This window comes from Ictalurus furcatus, chromosome 23 (assembly GCF_023375685.1).
Source record: "Ictalurus furcatus strain D&B chromosome 23, Billie_1.0, whole genome shotgun sequence".
Taxonomy (NCBI): Eukaryota; Metazoa; Chordata; class Actinopteri; order Siluriformes; family Ictaluridae; genus Ictalurus; species Ictalurus furcatus.
Genome location: NC_071277.1, coordinates 413199 through 430092, shown reverse-complemented (window position 1 = coordinate 430092; position 16894 = coordinate 413199). Strand labels below are relative to the sequence as shown.

The 16894-nt window shown below is 42.4% G+C and overlaps 1 protein-coding gene across 1 annotated transcript in view; it reads right to left on the bottom strand.

The window, feature by feature from the left end:
* The window catches only part of gli3 (GLI family zinc finger 3), a 193291-nt gene that overhangs the window by 20670 nt on the left and 155727 nt on the right, over positions 1 to 16894 (bottom strand). The window contains exons 9-11 of the mRNA XM_053610917.1: positions 15459 to 15675; positions 8841 to 8954; positions 1962 to 2102 (exon numbers count right to left, since the gene is read on the bottom strand). Of these exons, the coding sequence (XP_053466892.1) occupies positions 1962 to 2102; positions 8841 to 8954; positions 15459 to 15675 (472 nt within the window). The remainder of the gene's footprint in view (positions 1 to 1961; positions 2103 to 8840; positions 8955 to 15458; positions 15676 to 16894) is intronic.

Here is a 16894-nt window from a genome sequence, read left to right as displayed (position 1 = left end):
ATGAACTAGTGCTAGAATAATAATTTTATGCAGTAAACACAGATGAGCAGTGTGATACAATGAAATGTACCAGTGCTGTTATACTAAACATCAGCACTCTTGGAACATCAGTTGTCCAATCAATTTAGTGGCCCAGAGCTAACTGTTGTATAATGGTAAAAAGCAGTGATCACTTTATTCATTCATGTTGATTTGCTAGTTATAATATCAGTACAGTGAGCTAGCTAAGACATTAAAATGAGCAACATACCAGAAAAACTGCAAAAAACCCTCTAGTCTCTGTGTCTCTGCAACAGTTACAGCAGAATAAGACATGGCTTTGTAACAGAACTGTCAAGAGCTTCAGGTGCATGTTGGAAAGTATGTGCATGTTCATGGGAATTGACAGTCATATCCAAAACAGTCAATCACCTCATCAACCATGCCCTTTTGTTTACCATCAAATAACACCTGTAAAACACATTCATCCTAAAGACAACTACTGGGTGAGATATCAAGGTCAACTGAACCTTAAAACGAGAGAACACTATTCCCAAAGAAAATTTGTGGAGATGTGACATAAAATGTACAGTGTTGTGCAAAAGGCACAAAAGGCACTTGGACACTAATATATATATATATATATATATATATATATATATATATATATATATATATATATATATACATACATTTTTTTTCCACAAACATTGTTATAGATTTATGACTTTAATATTATCGCGTCAGTACAAAAATATTTTAGAATTCCAAACATTAGTTTTCCAGCATAAAATTAAATGTAACAGAAAAATGTTGGTATATCAGTAAAGAAAGGAGCATATTACAAAAGAGACCACTTCTCAGACCAAAAAAAAATAATCTGCTGAATTTTGCATGCAAAAATAACAAGCAAGTGTGACAGTCGAAATCTGTGGAAGAACTGTGGCTGGTTCTGCAAGATGCTCAGTAAAACCTACCATCTAATTTCTTTATAAAACTGCACAAATTGTACCTGAGACTACTCTTTTGTTTGTAAAGCAAAGGGTCATCACACCAAATATTGACTTTGTTTTATTTATTACTGTTTACTGCTCTTTGCAGTATTTTTTTAAATGTAGAAACATTTCATTTTTGTTATTTTTGAAGGAATCTTTGCCCTACAGCATTTCTCTGTATGTGCTTAAGACTTTTACACATTACTGTACGTTTAGCTTGTGTTCCATGCGCTAACATGGGAATGGGTGTGGTTAAAAATTGTTCTGCAGCTAGCCACTAGAGGGTCTCAAAGTAGCTTCACTTTTAAATGTCTGTTACGACGTCCGCCCACATATATAGTTGTTGGCCCGCCTTCACAAACACAAACACACACACACACACACACACACACACACCACCCCAATTGCTTTCAGAAACAGTGGCAAGAAGTTGTCAAGGTCCTCAAGCTTTGAGCACAGGCCTTCAAATGTGGGAGGCAGGCCATTCCCGGCTCAGGATATCAATTATAGATAGGGGTTAGCATGGCCGCTTCGAATTGCCATGTCAGAGTATGGATAGACAGCTGTGGAGAACTGAAGATCTTTCTATCCGATGTATGCCTGATGTGTGTGTGTGTGTGTGTGTGTGTGTGTGTGTGCGTGGAATGGTTAAAGGGGACTGAGAGTGTGTTAGGATGAGAACTGAGAGCTTAAAGAGGGCACACAGTGGCAGTATTTTTCAGTGGTGATGAGCTTTCATGTCTCAAGAAGTAAGTGTCTTTCCACTCGCTGCTCTAGACTGGAAGTGGCTGTGAAAAATGTCATGTCTGGAGCAAAGTCTATGTGCAAGTGTGTGTGTGATTAACTCTGATCCTTGTGATTACCTTGCCCACATTTAGATCAGTGTGTGAAAAGTGGACCATATGAAAGAAATTAGGAGTGTCAGAAACAGAGAAAGAGTAAGACTAATATGCAGGTGTGTGTGTGTGTGTGTGTGTGTTTTCTTACATGTACAAGCTGTTCCTGGGTGTCAAACTCTCTGCAGCAATTTTCCCAGTGGCAGTTGGTCTCATACACCACCTCTGGCTCTTGTTTCCCATCTTCCTTATCTTCTTCCTCTTTCACAAGGGTCATTCCATCCGGATGATCCTATACCGGCATAATACAAACAAGAAAACACACATATATCCATGTTATTAAATTGAGTGGAATGTGTTGAGCAGCACATGTATGGAAGAGTGACAGATAATATCATAGAAACCTGAAGCCCATTTATACACACACTGTGTACGTCTATAATGATACATAATAGTGGAAAGGACATTAGAAGATGTGTCCATGTCCAACTCTCCTAACAAATAAATTTGATTAATTACCTAACTTTTTAATATTGAATGGAAACTTTTTACAACCAGAAAAATTGTTTATTTGTCATAAAACTGCTGAAACTGCTTTTATGCCCTGTATGGACTCTCCATTATAAAGGCAGTCTAACTGTAGAAGATAACATTGTCCTCTCCATGAGCTATTTTCTTTATCCTATATTTGATACAGACCGACCTGTGTACTGAATGTGACTGGCTCTTGTTTATACCGACTTAATTTGACCTACTCATGAATATGCCTGGGCTTAGGATGGCTAGGGCTGCTGGGCCAGATTTAATGTCTTTAATGTTCTTGGTATGTATTTTTGGGGGTTTTGTTTTGTCTTGTCTGTATATTTGAGGATCTGTTTTGTTGTTATGCCACTACAATTTAACATACCTTAAATATATTTTGTATTTATTACCTAGCATTAAAATGTTTATGACTTTTTTCATATAAAGTGGATAATATTAAAGGTTTAAAAATTGTTCATTTGAATATAAGATGTCTTCTACCCAAAATTGATCTACTACATGCTTGCGTAGCCCAGTATAATCCAAATATTATTGTTTTGTCAGAGACGTGGCTGAGTAGTAAGATTTCCGAAAAGGAAGTCAAACTTGCAAATTATGTGCTTTATAGAGCCGACAGAAATTCCAGGGGTGGTGGTGTGGTGAAGTATGTTTCGTCTATTCTGATATTGGAGTTAATTATACCCTCAATCGAACCTAGATATTTTGAATGTCTTTTTGTTAAAATAACTTTATCAGAACTAATTTATATATATATATACTTAGTTACAACCTGCTATCTTTGGGATAGGAAGTTGTTTCTGTGTGCTGTGCCATATTTTTGTGTACAGGTCCGAACTCCCTCCCAGAGTTTCCAGCTTGCCCTAGCCTGCCTCGCTCCCGCCTCCCAGGAGGAGATCGCTGAACGACGACCCTATTTAAAGAGGAAGAGGAGTGAGAATGGTGTGGGATGTTGGTTGTGGTTATGTGTGTGTTGGTTGTATTGCCTATATTCTGACTGCTGTCCTGGTTTTTGACTCTTGCCTGGTTTTTGACTGTGAGTTTGGTTGTCCCTGTACCTGGTTGTATATTCTATACACCCTTGTGTATATTTTGCACTCAGTTCACCGGCAGTAGGGGTGTGGCTGCCATTTCTTTTGGGAGGTGGGTTCTTTTGTCTCTGTTTTTGGCTTAGGGAGTTAGGGAAGGATACTTGTATTTCTTTGTTGTTATTTTCCTTTCAGGTAAACTATCTACCAAACAAATAATCTTCTTGTTTATTATTTTAGCCTTGGCCCACCCTGCAGGTACACTTGGTGTTGGTTCTTTGTACAGTTATATGTATATATTTGTGTGTTTTACAATATACCACAACTTTTTGAACAAACCTGTTGGTGTTTGTTATTCCTGGCTTCCATTATTAAAGGACAATTCCATTGAATCGAGAGCTGGTTACTCTGTGCAGCCCAAACTAGACTGGGGCCATAACAGATTTGTGGGCTAGTCTGGGATTGATTATTTATTTTTTGGTGAGTCAGGTTGTGTTGGTGTATCGTGCTTTTTGTAATTATGGCATTTGATTTAATTATGTTTATGGTGTGTTCTATGCTAGAGGACTTTGATAGGTGTAGGAAGGATGATCTCCTTATTGGAGACTTTTTCCATGTGTCACTTCCCTGTACGGCTAACAAAAAGGTAGTTAAAGTGGTGTTATATGAGGCACTTGTGGCTCAACAGGTTCTACCTGAGTGTGAAGCACTTCTGGGTGTTGCCACACAGCCTACCCAGCCTCTTCCGGTTACCGGCAGGGCGGAGGCTGTGACTGAGCCGGAAGATAAGGTTGTTGCAGGTCGTGAACAGACTGAGGCTGGTGCAGTGGTATCCGGTTGGCAACTAGTGCTAAGAGTTAGAGTTGAAGATTAAGCAGAAAGAGTACAAGACGCAGCTACTGCGAGTTCGGGTGTGGGAGCCGGACACTGAAGGGAGAAGGCTTGACCTGGTAGCTCAGCAGCGGAAGCCGGTGCCGCTGCCATGGAAGCTTAACTCCCTGAGAGCAACCTCCCTGTATTCTGTTGGCGCAGAGCACTCCAGCCTACAGCCTACTCCAGTGCTGTCCTCACTGGTGAGTCCACCTAACTTTGATTTTAGCTGACACATTGGGCTAGTGCCTGTATTTCGAGAAGACTAAGCAGATGCTTATTTTGCTGTGTTCGAGAGAATAGCCACGATGTTACATTGGCCAAAAAGTTTGTGGACATTGTTACTGCAGTGCAAACTATCTGGTGTTCTAAGAAGTGTGTTCTGCACTCACCTTAGAACAGAGTTTGTAGTACGATACTGTTAAGGCTAGGGTTCTCTGCGCACATTAGTGCTTGCCAGAAGCTTACTGGCAAAATTTTAGGAAAACTGTTAAGTCATTGCACCAAACCTATGTGGAATTCGCCAGTGAGAAAAACACACTGTGTGATAAATGGTGTTCAGCTAGTGGCATGAGGAATTTTGATCAGTTTAGGGAACTGATATTGTTAGAAGAATTTAAGTCATGTTTGCCAGAATCACTGGTGGTATATTTAAATGAGCAGAGAATTGATACACTGTCCAAAGCTGCTATTTTTGCAGAGGAGGTTGTTTTAACCCATAAAGTTGTTCGGTCCTCCTTCGCCTTGGAAAGATGCATTAGCACATTCGTAGAAGCTTGTGAGCAAAACCCGTACCTTTTCTAAACCCTCACCTGGATCTTATGACTGTTTTTATTGTCATGAGCCAAGTCATATTGCAAATTGCCCAGTATTAAAGCGAAAGCAAGCAAGCAAGGAAACAAACCGAGGTTAAAAAGGTTAATGTAGCTGCGGCTTCACAGATCGTTTCTGAAGGTCTTTGTCCAGTTGAGCCAGGATTTGAACCTTTTGTATATTCAGGATATGGGTCCTTGGGTCCTAATGAGGTAAAGAATCCTGTATGTGTGCTGAGACACTGGGGCTGCTCAGTCTTTTGTGCTGTAAAAGGTTCTACCCTTCTCTGAAGCTTCTTACACAGGCAGTGATGTTTTAATCCAATGCATTGAACTGGCTGTGTTTTGTGCGCCCCTGCACATGGTATATTTGGAAACCGAGGGTTTCTTAGGTCTGGTGAAGGTGGCTGTTCATCCAGCTTTGTCTGTCATTCTAGGGAATGATATAGCGGGTAATAAAGTCTTTTCCTTACCTGAAGTAGTTTCGGAACCTATGAGTGTTAATTTTTAGCCTGGTGACCAGTACTCCTGTGTTCTATTTGTGTGTTAACATGGGCCCAATAAAAGAAGCTGGTTGATGTAGTCGATTTATTGGCATCCTTTCTAGCTCGAGAGGAGCCCCTTAAGGAACTTGATAGTACCTGTGAAGTACCACATGAGGTAGAGGTCCGTCCTCTCCCTGAGATAAATCTACTTGTGTCTCATGACCAGTTGGTGGCTTCTCAGAATTTAGACACTTTGTTGGCACAGTGTTTCAAATCTGTAGGTGGTCAATCTGAATCTGAACCTCGTCGGTCATTATATTTTATTGAAGATGGGGTGTTAATGAAATGGTCTCCTCCTAGTTCCACTGATGATTGGTTGGAAACATTTCAGGTGGTGGTTCCTAACCCAATGAGAAGTCATGTTCTGACCTTAGCTCATGATCACCCTTGTTCTGGACATGCCAGGGTACATAAGACTTACCAGTGTGCCTTACATTACTTTTATTGGCCTGGTATGAAAAATGATGTCGCAAGATACTGCAGTGCTTGTCGTACTTGCCAGTTTAGTGGGTAAACCTAATCAGGTTGTTCCTCCTGCTCCCCTAAAACCCAAAGTAGTCAGCACAGATCCTTTTGAACGGATTATTGTTGATTGTGTCTAGTCTTCTTACACCATATGCTTAATACAAATCAAAGGCTCATGTGATGGTCTATTATTGTGTAAGGGTTTAATTTAGTGATTGCCCATAAGAAGGGTGCCCAAAATGTGATCGCTGATACGCTATCAAGAGCTTGATGTTACTGAGGGGTTGTTGTGGTGTGTGGGTTTTTTTTCTTCGGTGAACCTTTTCAGGTTCACACTTAGGTGGGTGGTGGTGGTGGGGTGCTACAACCCGCTATCTTTGTGATGGAAAGTTGTTTCTGTGTGCCGTGCCATATTTTTGTGTGCAGTTCCGAACTCTCTCCCAGAGTTTCCAGCCTGCCCTAGCTTGCCTTGCTCCCGCCCCCCAGGATGAGATCACTGAATGACGACCCTAATTAAAGGGAAGAGGAGTGAAAATGGCCTGGGATGTTGGAGGTGGTTACGTGTGCTTTGGTGTTCAGAGATTCTGCTTGTTGTATTGCTTGTATTCTGTATTCTGACTGCTTGTTCTGGTTTTTGACTGAGAGTTTGGTTGTCCCTTTACCTGGTTGTATATTTTGTTCACCATTGTGTATATTTTGCACTCGGTTCACCGGCAGTAGGGGTATGGCTGCCATTTCTTTTGGGAGAGGGGTTCTTTTGTCTCTGTTTTTAGCTTAGGGAGTTAAGGAAGGATTACAATTGTTACAATTCCATGTTGTTGTACACATAATATGGCCATTTAAAATTAAAATTGTCCCTATATTACACATGTTTAAGTATTATAAACATTGGAGCTGGACATGTGTTAAAAGTAAACCACACATTTTTCTTGTCAGTCATTAGTGTCTTGAGTTCTGGAATGGAAGCATGTCATTAAGATCCTCCTGTCATTAAGCACATACAAAGGTAGGGTTGTAACAGAATGCCACTATCTGTATATGTATCTGTTTAGTGCTCCAAATATTTGCATCTCAATTTGTATTTGGATTTGAACAGGAAGTGGGCATGGTCCAGAGCAAAAGATTAGTTTTTTGGAACCCTACTACAATGCCCCTGGAAACACCAGAAATTCAAAAGAACTGTTATTTTAGGAGCTCGTCTGCCTTGCGTGCATGGTAGGCTGATTGGCATGCCCACAGTGTCCGTACTGTATGAAGGGGTGTGTGAACGTATGTGATTGTGCCCTGCGATGGATTGGCACCCCGTCTAGGGTGTACTCTGCCTTGTGCCCGATGCTCCATGGGATAGGTTCCAGTTTCCCCGTGACCTTGTAGAATAATTGGTATAGAAAATGGATGGATGGATGGACATAGTTCGCCTCCATACTGTCTCTCAATCTGTGAGTATGAGAGTATGAGTGGATGCAGGATGTAATTTGTGCCGTATTTTAAGGGCTTTGTTTTTTTTCTTTTTAAATGAGAAAGTAATAAAATAATTTTCCTAAATGATCCTACTTTATGTATCATCCCCCTCTAAAGATACAGTCGGCTCATTTCCACGATAACCAATTGGTAACTAGTAATCAGAGCAAACTGGTCGCATGTGCTCACACATCATGGATAAGGTGAAAAAAGGCAAAAAGCTAAATTGATGTGGCAGAATAAGATGCTTAAAAAGCAAAGGAGGCATCGTTTCTGAATTTGAAACCTAGTGACCCATTGCTCAAAATTCAACACTGTGGTTTGTGTGTTATTGGATTTATAAAAGATCCAAAACTGCCACAAAGGAGCAGAACATATCATAGCATTGGGAGAAGACTAAGTTACATGACTGTGTTATGGAGTAGTTTGGAATAAATAAACACAATAATTCAGCATCACTGCATCAGCTGAGCACTGTTGTGTCTATGTTCCAAGACCTTCTCCCCTCCCTGTTGTCACATCCCTGGACAATTACCCCACCCCCAGTCTGCCTGAGTGCACCCTCACTTGCATCTTCTTTTGTTGTCTGCCTCACTTTCTGTGTTTGTGCACACCTGTTTTGTGTTCTATTGTTACTGTTATGGTGTTCTGTCTGAACTGTGAGTAGCTTTTGTGTTCATGTTGAGCTTGCCTTGCCTTATCTAGTCTTTTTTGGTTCATTTCCTGCCTTTTGTTTGTCAGTTGTTTATTGAATAAAGACTGTCTGCACTTGCATCTGACTCCCTGGATTTATGACCGAATGCTTGGCATTAATATGGATGCAGCAAAATTGGGGTGCTAAGGCAGGAGTTGGCAGCATGGGTCCTTCTACTCAGGCAGCACTGGCTGCTGCTTGAAAAACTGGCCAGGAATTGCAATGACATCACTGCACTGCGGTCCCTGAAAAAATGTCAGGAGAGGGAGCACAAACCCAGATTAGGGCTGTCATTGTTGTCCCCCCCCCCCCCACTTCCCACCCCTACTCAGAATGTTGCTCTGCCTCCCTGCCCAGCTTATAGCATCACCCTCAACCCTGCTCTGCTGAAGACACTGTTCTGCCTCCCTACTCCACCTGTCCAATTGCTGGATCACTTCTTCCTTAGTGTTATAATACCTCATGTTTTACAAATGTATGTGTAGGTGGGGTGTGTTTGTGGGTGAGTGGGGAAACTTGCTGTTGAAATTATGGAGGAAGGAATTTATTGTATGGTGTATACATGTGGACAGCATATGTGATGGGTGGCATTTATGAGTATGTGTATGTGTGTACCTGCACACTAACTGCTCCAGGGCTGGGAGGCTCATCATCAGGCTTGAGTTTGGAGCGTTTGTGGTGCATGGGGTCTCCTGTGCTGGTCACTGCTGACTCACTGGTAGGTTTACTCTGATATTTACACACACACACACACACACACACACACACACACACACAACTGTACCTCACATGGCCAAAGAATTAAAGTATTTCTTAAGTGAGTAGGATGATGAGACATCAAATACAGTCCCCTCTGAAACTATTGGAACAGCAAGGCCATTTTTTTTTGGTGTAGACTGACGACATTAGGGTTTGAGATCAAAAGATGAGTATGAGAGAGAAGTTTTGAATGTCAAGTTTTATTTTCTGGTTATATGTGTTAAGAGACATAGAACATAGCAGATTTTGTATCAGACCACCCAATTTGCAGGTGAGCAAAAATATTGGAACATATAACTGACAGGACAACGTTGCGTGAGCTCCATGCTGTGGGAAGCACCCACGCACGAGACCGGTATCTGAAGCTTGTGTAACATCATGTCTATTTATAGGCCTGCCGTGATCAGGTGACGTGGCTATTAAGCGCATCGCATGATATAAAAATGGCACCTGTGAAGCTTTTCTGTCCCTTTATAAAAATAAAAAAAAAAGTATGAGTGAGTGTGTTATGCCTTGCTCCCAGTTCATCATGGGGATGGATGGACACACTTTTGGTGTGAGGGGGAAGTTATTAATTTTGATTTTAACAGTTTTGTTCTTGTTCTGTTCATTCTCATCAGAGGATAATGCCTAAGAAGGCCATGTCATGTCTCTTAGATCAATACAGAATGTTTATCTGCATGCAGAGACAAACATGTTTTTCTGTTCAAGGTTCGTTTGGACATTTTCTAAAACCCTGAAACAAAGCCTGTTTGAACTGCCTCAAACTGCTACTTATCGGTACACAGACGTGTCATGCTCTGCGTTTCATATATAGTGTAGTGGGTCAGCACAAGCGCTTCAGAGTGCTCTCATTATTATATCCTGTATTAATGATCTTTCGGTAATAAACTTTTTTTCACCTCAGAGAACGAGTCTGCGAGTGTTGTCTAATTTCCACGAGAAGTGTCTATGGTTTGAGCGTGCCAGGGCAGCCCTCGAGAGGTCTGACTGTGCGCATAGTGAAGGCCTTACAATTAGGCAGCTCCGCGTGAGACTCGCTGGCTTCTCGGCCGAAGGGAGTTCTGTTTCAGAGTCTTGCAGTCCTGGGGATCTTGTATAGATCTGGAAGAGGAGCCAGCAACGAGTGCTGCTCTATCGCTTTCTTCTCTGTCTTCTGGGTCCGGCTCTCCACCGGATTTTGGAGCGCACGCTGCGACTCCTCCTTCCGCTATGGAAAGCCAAAAAAAAAAAAAGAAATTTCGTCCCTGACTCCGAGGAGCCAGAAGGGGGGGGGGGGAAATGAGAGCAGTTCTCAAGCATATAAAGAGCTGCTTAAGGTGATTACTAAGGCTGGATGAGCTTTTTTCTCCCCAGTGAAAATAAATCACTCTCGCGCTGCAGAAAACACCCCTTTTTTCCAGAAGTACATGACAAAATATCAATGTCTGGGGAAAACCACACATAAGCCGTATTTATTATGTATTACGTATTTTAACCCCACAATGTTGGACTATTCGGCCATCGTGGGGAATGAATAGCACAGCTATTTAGCTATGCCAAAGGTGGAGGAGGCGCTTGCAAGCTACCTCTGTCCATCAACAGAAGGTAATTTAAGGGGGCTGGTTTTGCCATCTAAGCCATGTAAGGCCACCATATTGCTTGTGGGTCCCTGCATACAATGGCAGTGTTGCAGGCTTACCAAGCAGCGCTGCTGAGTGAGCTCGACATACGGTGGCATTCAGCCAGTTCCTTCCCCATTATGTCGAGTTTGTGGCCAGCGCTCGTGCGAGAGAGGCACAGAAGGTGAGTGTGGCAGCCCGACCTCCCCCCGTGGAGAGCCAGGGAAACTGGGTGGCCACAGTCACGGCCTGCTACTAGGCCTGATCTGAGAATGGTCATAAAGGCCAAGCAGACAAAAGAGGAGCAGTCCTGACGGGCCATTGAGGGATGTATCAGGGGGACATGAGGTTGTTAGATCAGTTAGCCCCAAGTACTACCACAGTGCCTCCCCTAGCCAAGACTATCCCAAGTTTTCAGTCTCTTCTGGTCAGCGAGCTGTCACAGGGCAACGGAAATCTGATGCTTAACCGCCAATAGCATGTGGAAAAGTTAATGTCACTAAAAGATCATATGGCAGCATGGAAACTACTGCCAAATGTGTTTCCATGGGTTCTGTCTACTGTAGAAAAGGGTTACCAGGTCCAGTTCAGAGCTCGACCCCCCCAATACAGAAGTGTGCTCACCACAGTAGTCAGCACAGAGCAGAGCCCGACATTAGTACAAGAAGTAAGATCCCTCTTGGACAAAGGGGCCATAGGACATGTACCCCGTTCCCTGAGGGAGGGAGATTTTTACAGCCATTATTGCCTGGTCCACAAAAAAGATGGAAGTATGCGGCCAATTTTAGATCTGTGTCATCTGAACTGTACTCTTTGGACATACAAGTTCAAGATGCTGACGCTCAAACTTATCATTCTACAGATTCAGTTTGAGGACTGGTTTGTGACGATAGATCTGAAAGATGCATATTTCCACAGAGAAATATTGCCCAGTCACAGGAAGTTCCTGAGGTTTGCGTTTGGAGGCAATGCATACCAATATCGGGTTGTTCCCTTTGGGCTAGCTTTATCCCCTCGCACCGTTACAAAGTGCATGGATGTCATTCTGGCTCCATTGTGACTCCAAGGCATCCGTGTACTAAACTATCTGGACGACTGGTTAATTCTGGCACAATCCAGGGAACTTTGAGATGTTGTTCTCACCCACATGAAGAGCTTGGGGTTCAGGTACCAATATTGGGTTCTTCCCTTCAGACTAGCCTTCACAAAGTGCATGGATGTCATTCTGGCTCCACTGTGATTCCAGGGCATCTGTGTACTAAACTACCTGGATGACTGGTTAATTTTAACACGATCCAGGGAACTGGTGATTCAACATTGAGATGTTGTTCTTGCCAACATGAAGAGCTTGGGGCTCAGGTTGAACCTCAAGAAAAGTATGCTTTCTCCAGTGCAGAGGACAACTTTTCTAAAGGTTATAAAGATTCTACTACGATGAGGGCGTTTCTATCCCCAACATGCGTAGGGTCAATTCTATGAACATTGAGCAAGATAAAGCTAGATCTTGACATCCCCTCCAGTCTCTACGAGAGACTATTGGGGCTTATGGCAGCAACAGCCAACGTCATACCATTGGGCCTATTGCACAGGAGACCGTTTCAGTGGTGGCTGAAAAGTTGGGGGTTTCATCCGAGGAAAAACGTCTGAGAGTAATCAGTGCCACGCGGCGATGGCTATGTGTGCTTAGAATTTGGAGGTGTCCCCGGTTTCTAGCCTTGGGTCACACTCTAGGGGTGTCTCATTATTACAAGATGGTAATGACAGACACCTCCCTAATGTGCTGGGGCACGGCCTTAGATGGCTGTCCAGCTCATGGTCTCTGGAGCAGCCCTCATCTGGATTGGCATATAAATCGCTTAGAAATGTGGGCCGTGTTCCTAGCATTGAAATTCTTTCTACCTCAATGTCACCATGTGTTAGTAGTGACAGTCAACACGGCAGTGGTCTCATATATCAACCACCAGGGAGGATTATGTTCACACCCCATGTTCAGGCAGGCACAGCTAATTCTTCTCTGGGCAGAGGGAAAGTTTTTGTCAGTGAGTGCAATGAACATTCTGGGCAACTGGAATATGGGGGCAGACATCCTGTTGAGGCAGGGGCTGAGGCACAGGGATTGGAAGCTTTTGGCCAAGCGGAAGTGGATGTGTTCACCTCCAAGGAGATAACACACTGCCCGCTGTGGTTCACCCTCACTCCTCCCACACCATTGAGGCTGGACGCCATGGTGCACACGTGGCCAAGATCACATCTGTACATTTTTCCTATGATTGCTCTGCTCCCACAAGTTCTAGCAAGAGTTCGCCAAGAATGCCTACGTCCGCTGCTAGTAGCATTTTATTGGCCAGGTCAAAAATGGTTCTCTGAGATAATATCCCTGCTGAATGGCACTCCTTGGGAGAGTCCAATCAGCTGGGATCTACTGTCTCAAACCAGAGGGCTGATTTATCACCCTCAGCCAGAACTATGCAAACTGTGGGTCTGGCCCCTGAAGGGCACCAGCCCAAACATTCTGGTTTTGCAACTGAGGTTATAGAGACCATGCTGAATGCTAGAGCACCATCCATGAGGAAATTGTAGGCGGTCAAGTGGTGACTTTTTGTCATGTATGAGGAACGTCACCTAGACCCAGTAAATTGTGCAATAGCTACAGTGCAGGAGTTCTTATGAGGACGTTCCTCAGCAGGATTGGCTCCTTCTACAATCAGGGTCTACGTGGCTGCCATTTTGGTCAGCCACACCCCTATTGATGGAGCCTCTGTGGGGCAAGATCCTCTAACTTCGAGGTTTATGCGTCGTGTCAAGTGGCTGAGGCCCATCTGCAGACAAGGCATACCTTCCTGGGACCTTTCTGTGGTCCTGGAAGGTCTGTCAGATGCCCCATTTAAGAGCTTAGAGTCAGCCTTATAGAAGCTTCTGACTCTAAAGTTTGCTCTTCTGCTGGCCCTGGCATCTCTCAAGCGAGTAGGAGATCTACAAGCTTCTGTTGCCCATTCCTGCCTTGACTTTGCCCCTGGATTAGCCAAGGAATTCCTACGGCCTAAGCCAGATTATATTCCTAAAGTGCCTACGTCTGCTGCACAGCCAGAAGTGCTGCAGGCTTTCTGCCCTCCTCCATTCCTCACACTGCAACAAGAGAAATTGCACCTACTATGTCCAATGAGGGCTCTCTGTAATTTCGTCCAATGAGCTGCTGCTCTGCTGTGGTGGCAACAGTAGCAATGATGCTGTGTCAAAGCAGCGCATCTCTAATTGGATAGTAGAGACAATCTCTTTCGCTTATGAGGCACACAGTCTCGCTATGCCTCTGGGCATACGGGCTCATTCCACTAGGGGTGTTGCCTCCTCAAAGGCTTTGTCCAAAGGGGTACCCTTACAGGATATGTGTGTTGTAGCAGGGTGGTCTACGCCACATATATTCATTTGATATTATAGCCTGGATCTACATTCCACCCCAGGCTCGAGTGTCTTGCAGTGACCCTCGGCTCAGATCTTTTTATACAGGCTATACCCTCAGTATGATGGAGTGGATATTCTCATTTCCACAGCGTGAAGCTCACACAGCACTGAATTCCCTTTGAAAGGGAATGTCTGGGTTATGCATGTAACCCTGTTCCCTGAGCAGGGAATGAGACATTGCATAGCTTTGTCATATTGGGGCATGCCTGTGAACTGCGTCTTCGCTTCAGATAATAGAGGCTGACGGCGCAGTTCACAGGTGCTGTTTTTATATCACGTGATGCGCTTAATTGCCACATTACCTGATCATGGCAGGCCTACAAATTGGCATGATGTTACACAAGCTTCAGATACTGGTCATGTGCAAGGGTGCTTCCCACAGCATGGTGCTCACACAATGTCTTGTTCCCTTCTCAGGGAACAGGGTTACATGCATAACCCAGACGTTTCTTGTGTGTCCTGTTAAATTGATTGGTTAAACAATAAACCAAAAAGAAAAGCTTTTTTTTTTTTAAGGAGAATCTCCCCGTGCAAACTTATCCCATCATCAGTATTAGATGTCAAATTGTGCTCAGTCTGCTATTCAAGAAAATAAGGTTTTCAGTATTTAGTACAAATCTATGTATCAAGAAATATTCGTCTGTTAATTAGGACCAGACTGAACCTGGTCCTTGAATATATAGTCTTTAAATACATGCAAAGTGCTCCAATAAAAGGTACACCAAACCAGTAGAGCTCAAAAATCTACCATTACCACCATCCGCATATAACTACATGTGTAATAATAATACTTAAATAAATGTCTGAAATTTCCTGGTCGAGGGTGCCACTTTTGTATGCATGGCTTGGACCAGTACTCCGGCTCCTGAGAAGAAAGACTGACGTTAAAAATGAGATGGTGTTCTATTTGCCATAGAACCAGATCTGAAGTCATCAACCTGGCAATAAAATACAATTCGGATCAGTACAAACACAAAATCCTATAGTGTTCCCCATAGTATTCAATACTTCACCTCAATCAGCAAGTAAATGTTGTAAATGTGTCAATTCTTCAGAAAGAAAGGTGCACAGTAGATCTAACTGATTAATAAATGTGCGGTATTTCTCAAAGGGGACCATCAAAATGCAAAACTCTTACGAATATCCCCTGGGGTTTGTGACAGGAAAGGGCTACCTGCAAACACATATTCCAGTCATAGGATGCTGATGTGTTTAGGACACATCTTTCCATAATGCACACACAGCAATAAACAGCTCCAACACTGATGCTGAGTGATAATAAATCAAATACTTTTCATAAAGAACAGTGCAGAATCATCCACTTTTTATATTCTTGAACATGAAGTGTTTTTTGTAAATAAGCAAGCTTCATGAAACAATTCATAATGGGTTATGAACACAACGGAGCACTCACTTGTATGTCAGTGGAGCTAGTGAAACGCTCTGTGGGCCCTGGTCCTGAGGGGGTGATGCCTGCTATGGGTCTCTGAGTAGTGAAGGCAGGGCCAGGGTGGATGAGAGGGGGACTGTGCCCGAAAGCAGAAGCCACAATGCCTGGAGGCCGGCCAATTAGCTGCTGATGCATTTGCAGTGCCACTGGGGTGGGAGGGTAGGCAAAATTCAGTGCAGGACTAGAAGGAGGAAGAAATTAGGAATAAGAAAAAGTAAGGGATTTAAAATATAGTACAAAATAATAATACAATTTTCTCCTATTATATATTTTAAATAAGTTTAAAGATCTAAAAAAAAGTTGTTAATCGAAAATATAATTTCTAATGACTATAAGAGTCAGCATGTAGGTCCATATAGTTATTTAATCATTAGGAAATAACAACAAACATTGTTAGGAATGCGTATGGTACCATTTAAATGAAATATATGATATTCCAGCAATTTGTTAAAAATGAATGGTTTGCAAACAGATGCTCAGAGTTACATGCAAAAACCTTTAAGTGTTTCTTAAGTACATTGATGAGCTTCAAATAGAGATAAAAAGTAAAACAATTAAGAGGAGATGAGAGTATAGGAAAGATAAATGGAATAAAAGTTTGAGAAGACAAGAAATTTATTTGACATTACAGTGTTTAATGTACAATAAATCAAATCAGAACTCTAATAATAAAACTAGTACATTTTCTGCAGCTTATTTGTATTTTGAAAATTTACAGTTTGATTCAGTATAACTTGTAGTGAATATACAATAAAGAAACTGTAGTTGAATGAAAAGAAGAGAGAAGCAGTAAATAGGTGTATAATTCTGGTTTGTTTTCTGTCTATGAGGACACACACACACACACAATTTCTTGGGACTATAGGTAAATTCTAATCTCACTATATTGCTATACTCTAAGTTTACAACACAGATATACAATACTAAAATACATACAGTATATCTATCATACTGTCCTGGTCTTAATCAATGTGGTGATCATAAATGCACTCACACTCAATCAACCAGATTTAAATAAAAATTTGTTTTATGCTCAACTATCAACATATTTTCTGTCCATTTTCCCGTTACGAAACAAATCAAAACAAACAAATCACTACATAGTTGCTTTGTAAGGAAGGGCTGAAAGGAAAAAAGAAAAGGGGAAAGTCAGCAGACAGAAGCCTACAGATGCTAGTACAATACAAAATCAAACAATTTTCTATAATATTTTACAGTGATATTCAAACTAAGCAACTGAACTTATTTTTAATATGTCTAGATCCAAGGGCAGGTTGCTAAGGCCCCATTCATTGTGGGCTCCTCTGTTCCCTTATGTGCATCAGCTTATTATTTTCAGAGGGGAAATCAATGCAGCTGGGCAGTGCAGTGTTCTGCTCAATGTCTCATCACTCATCAGC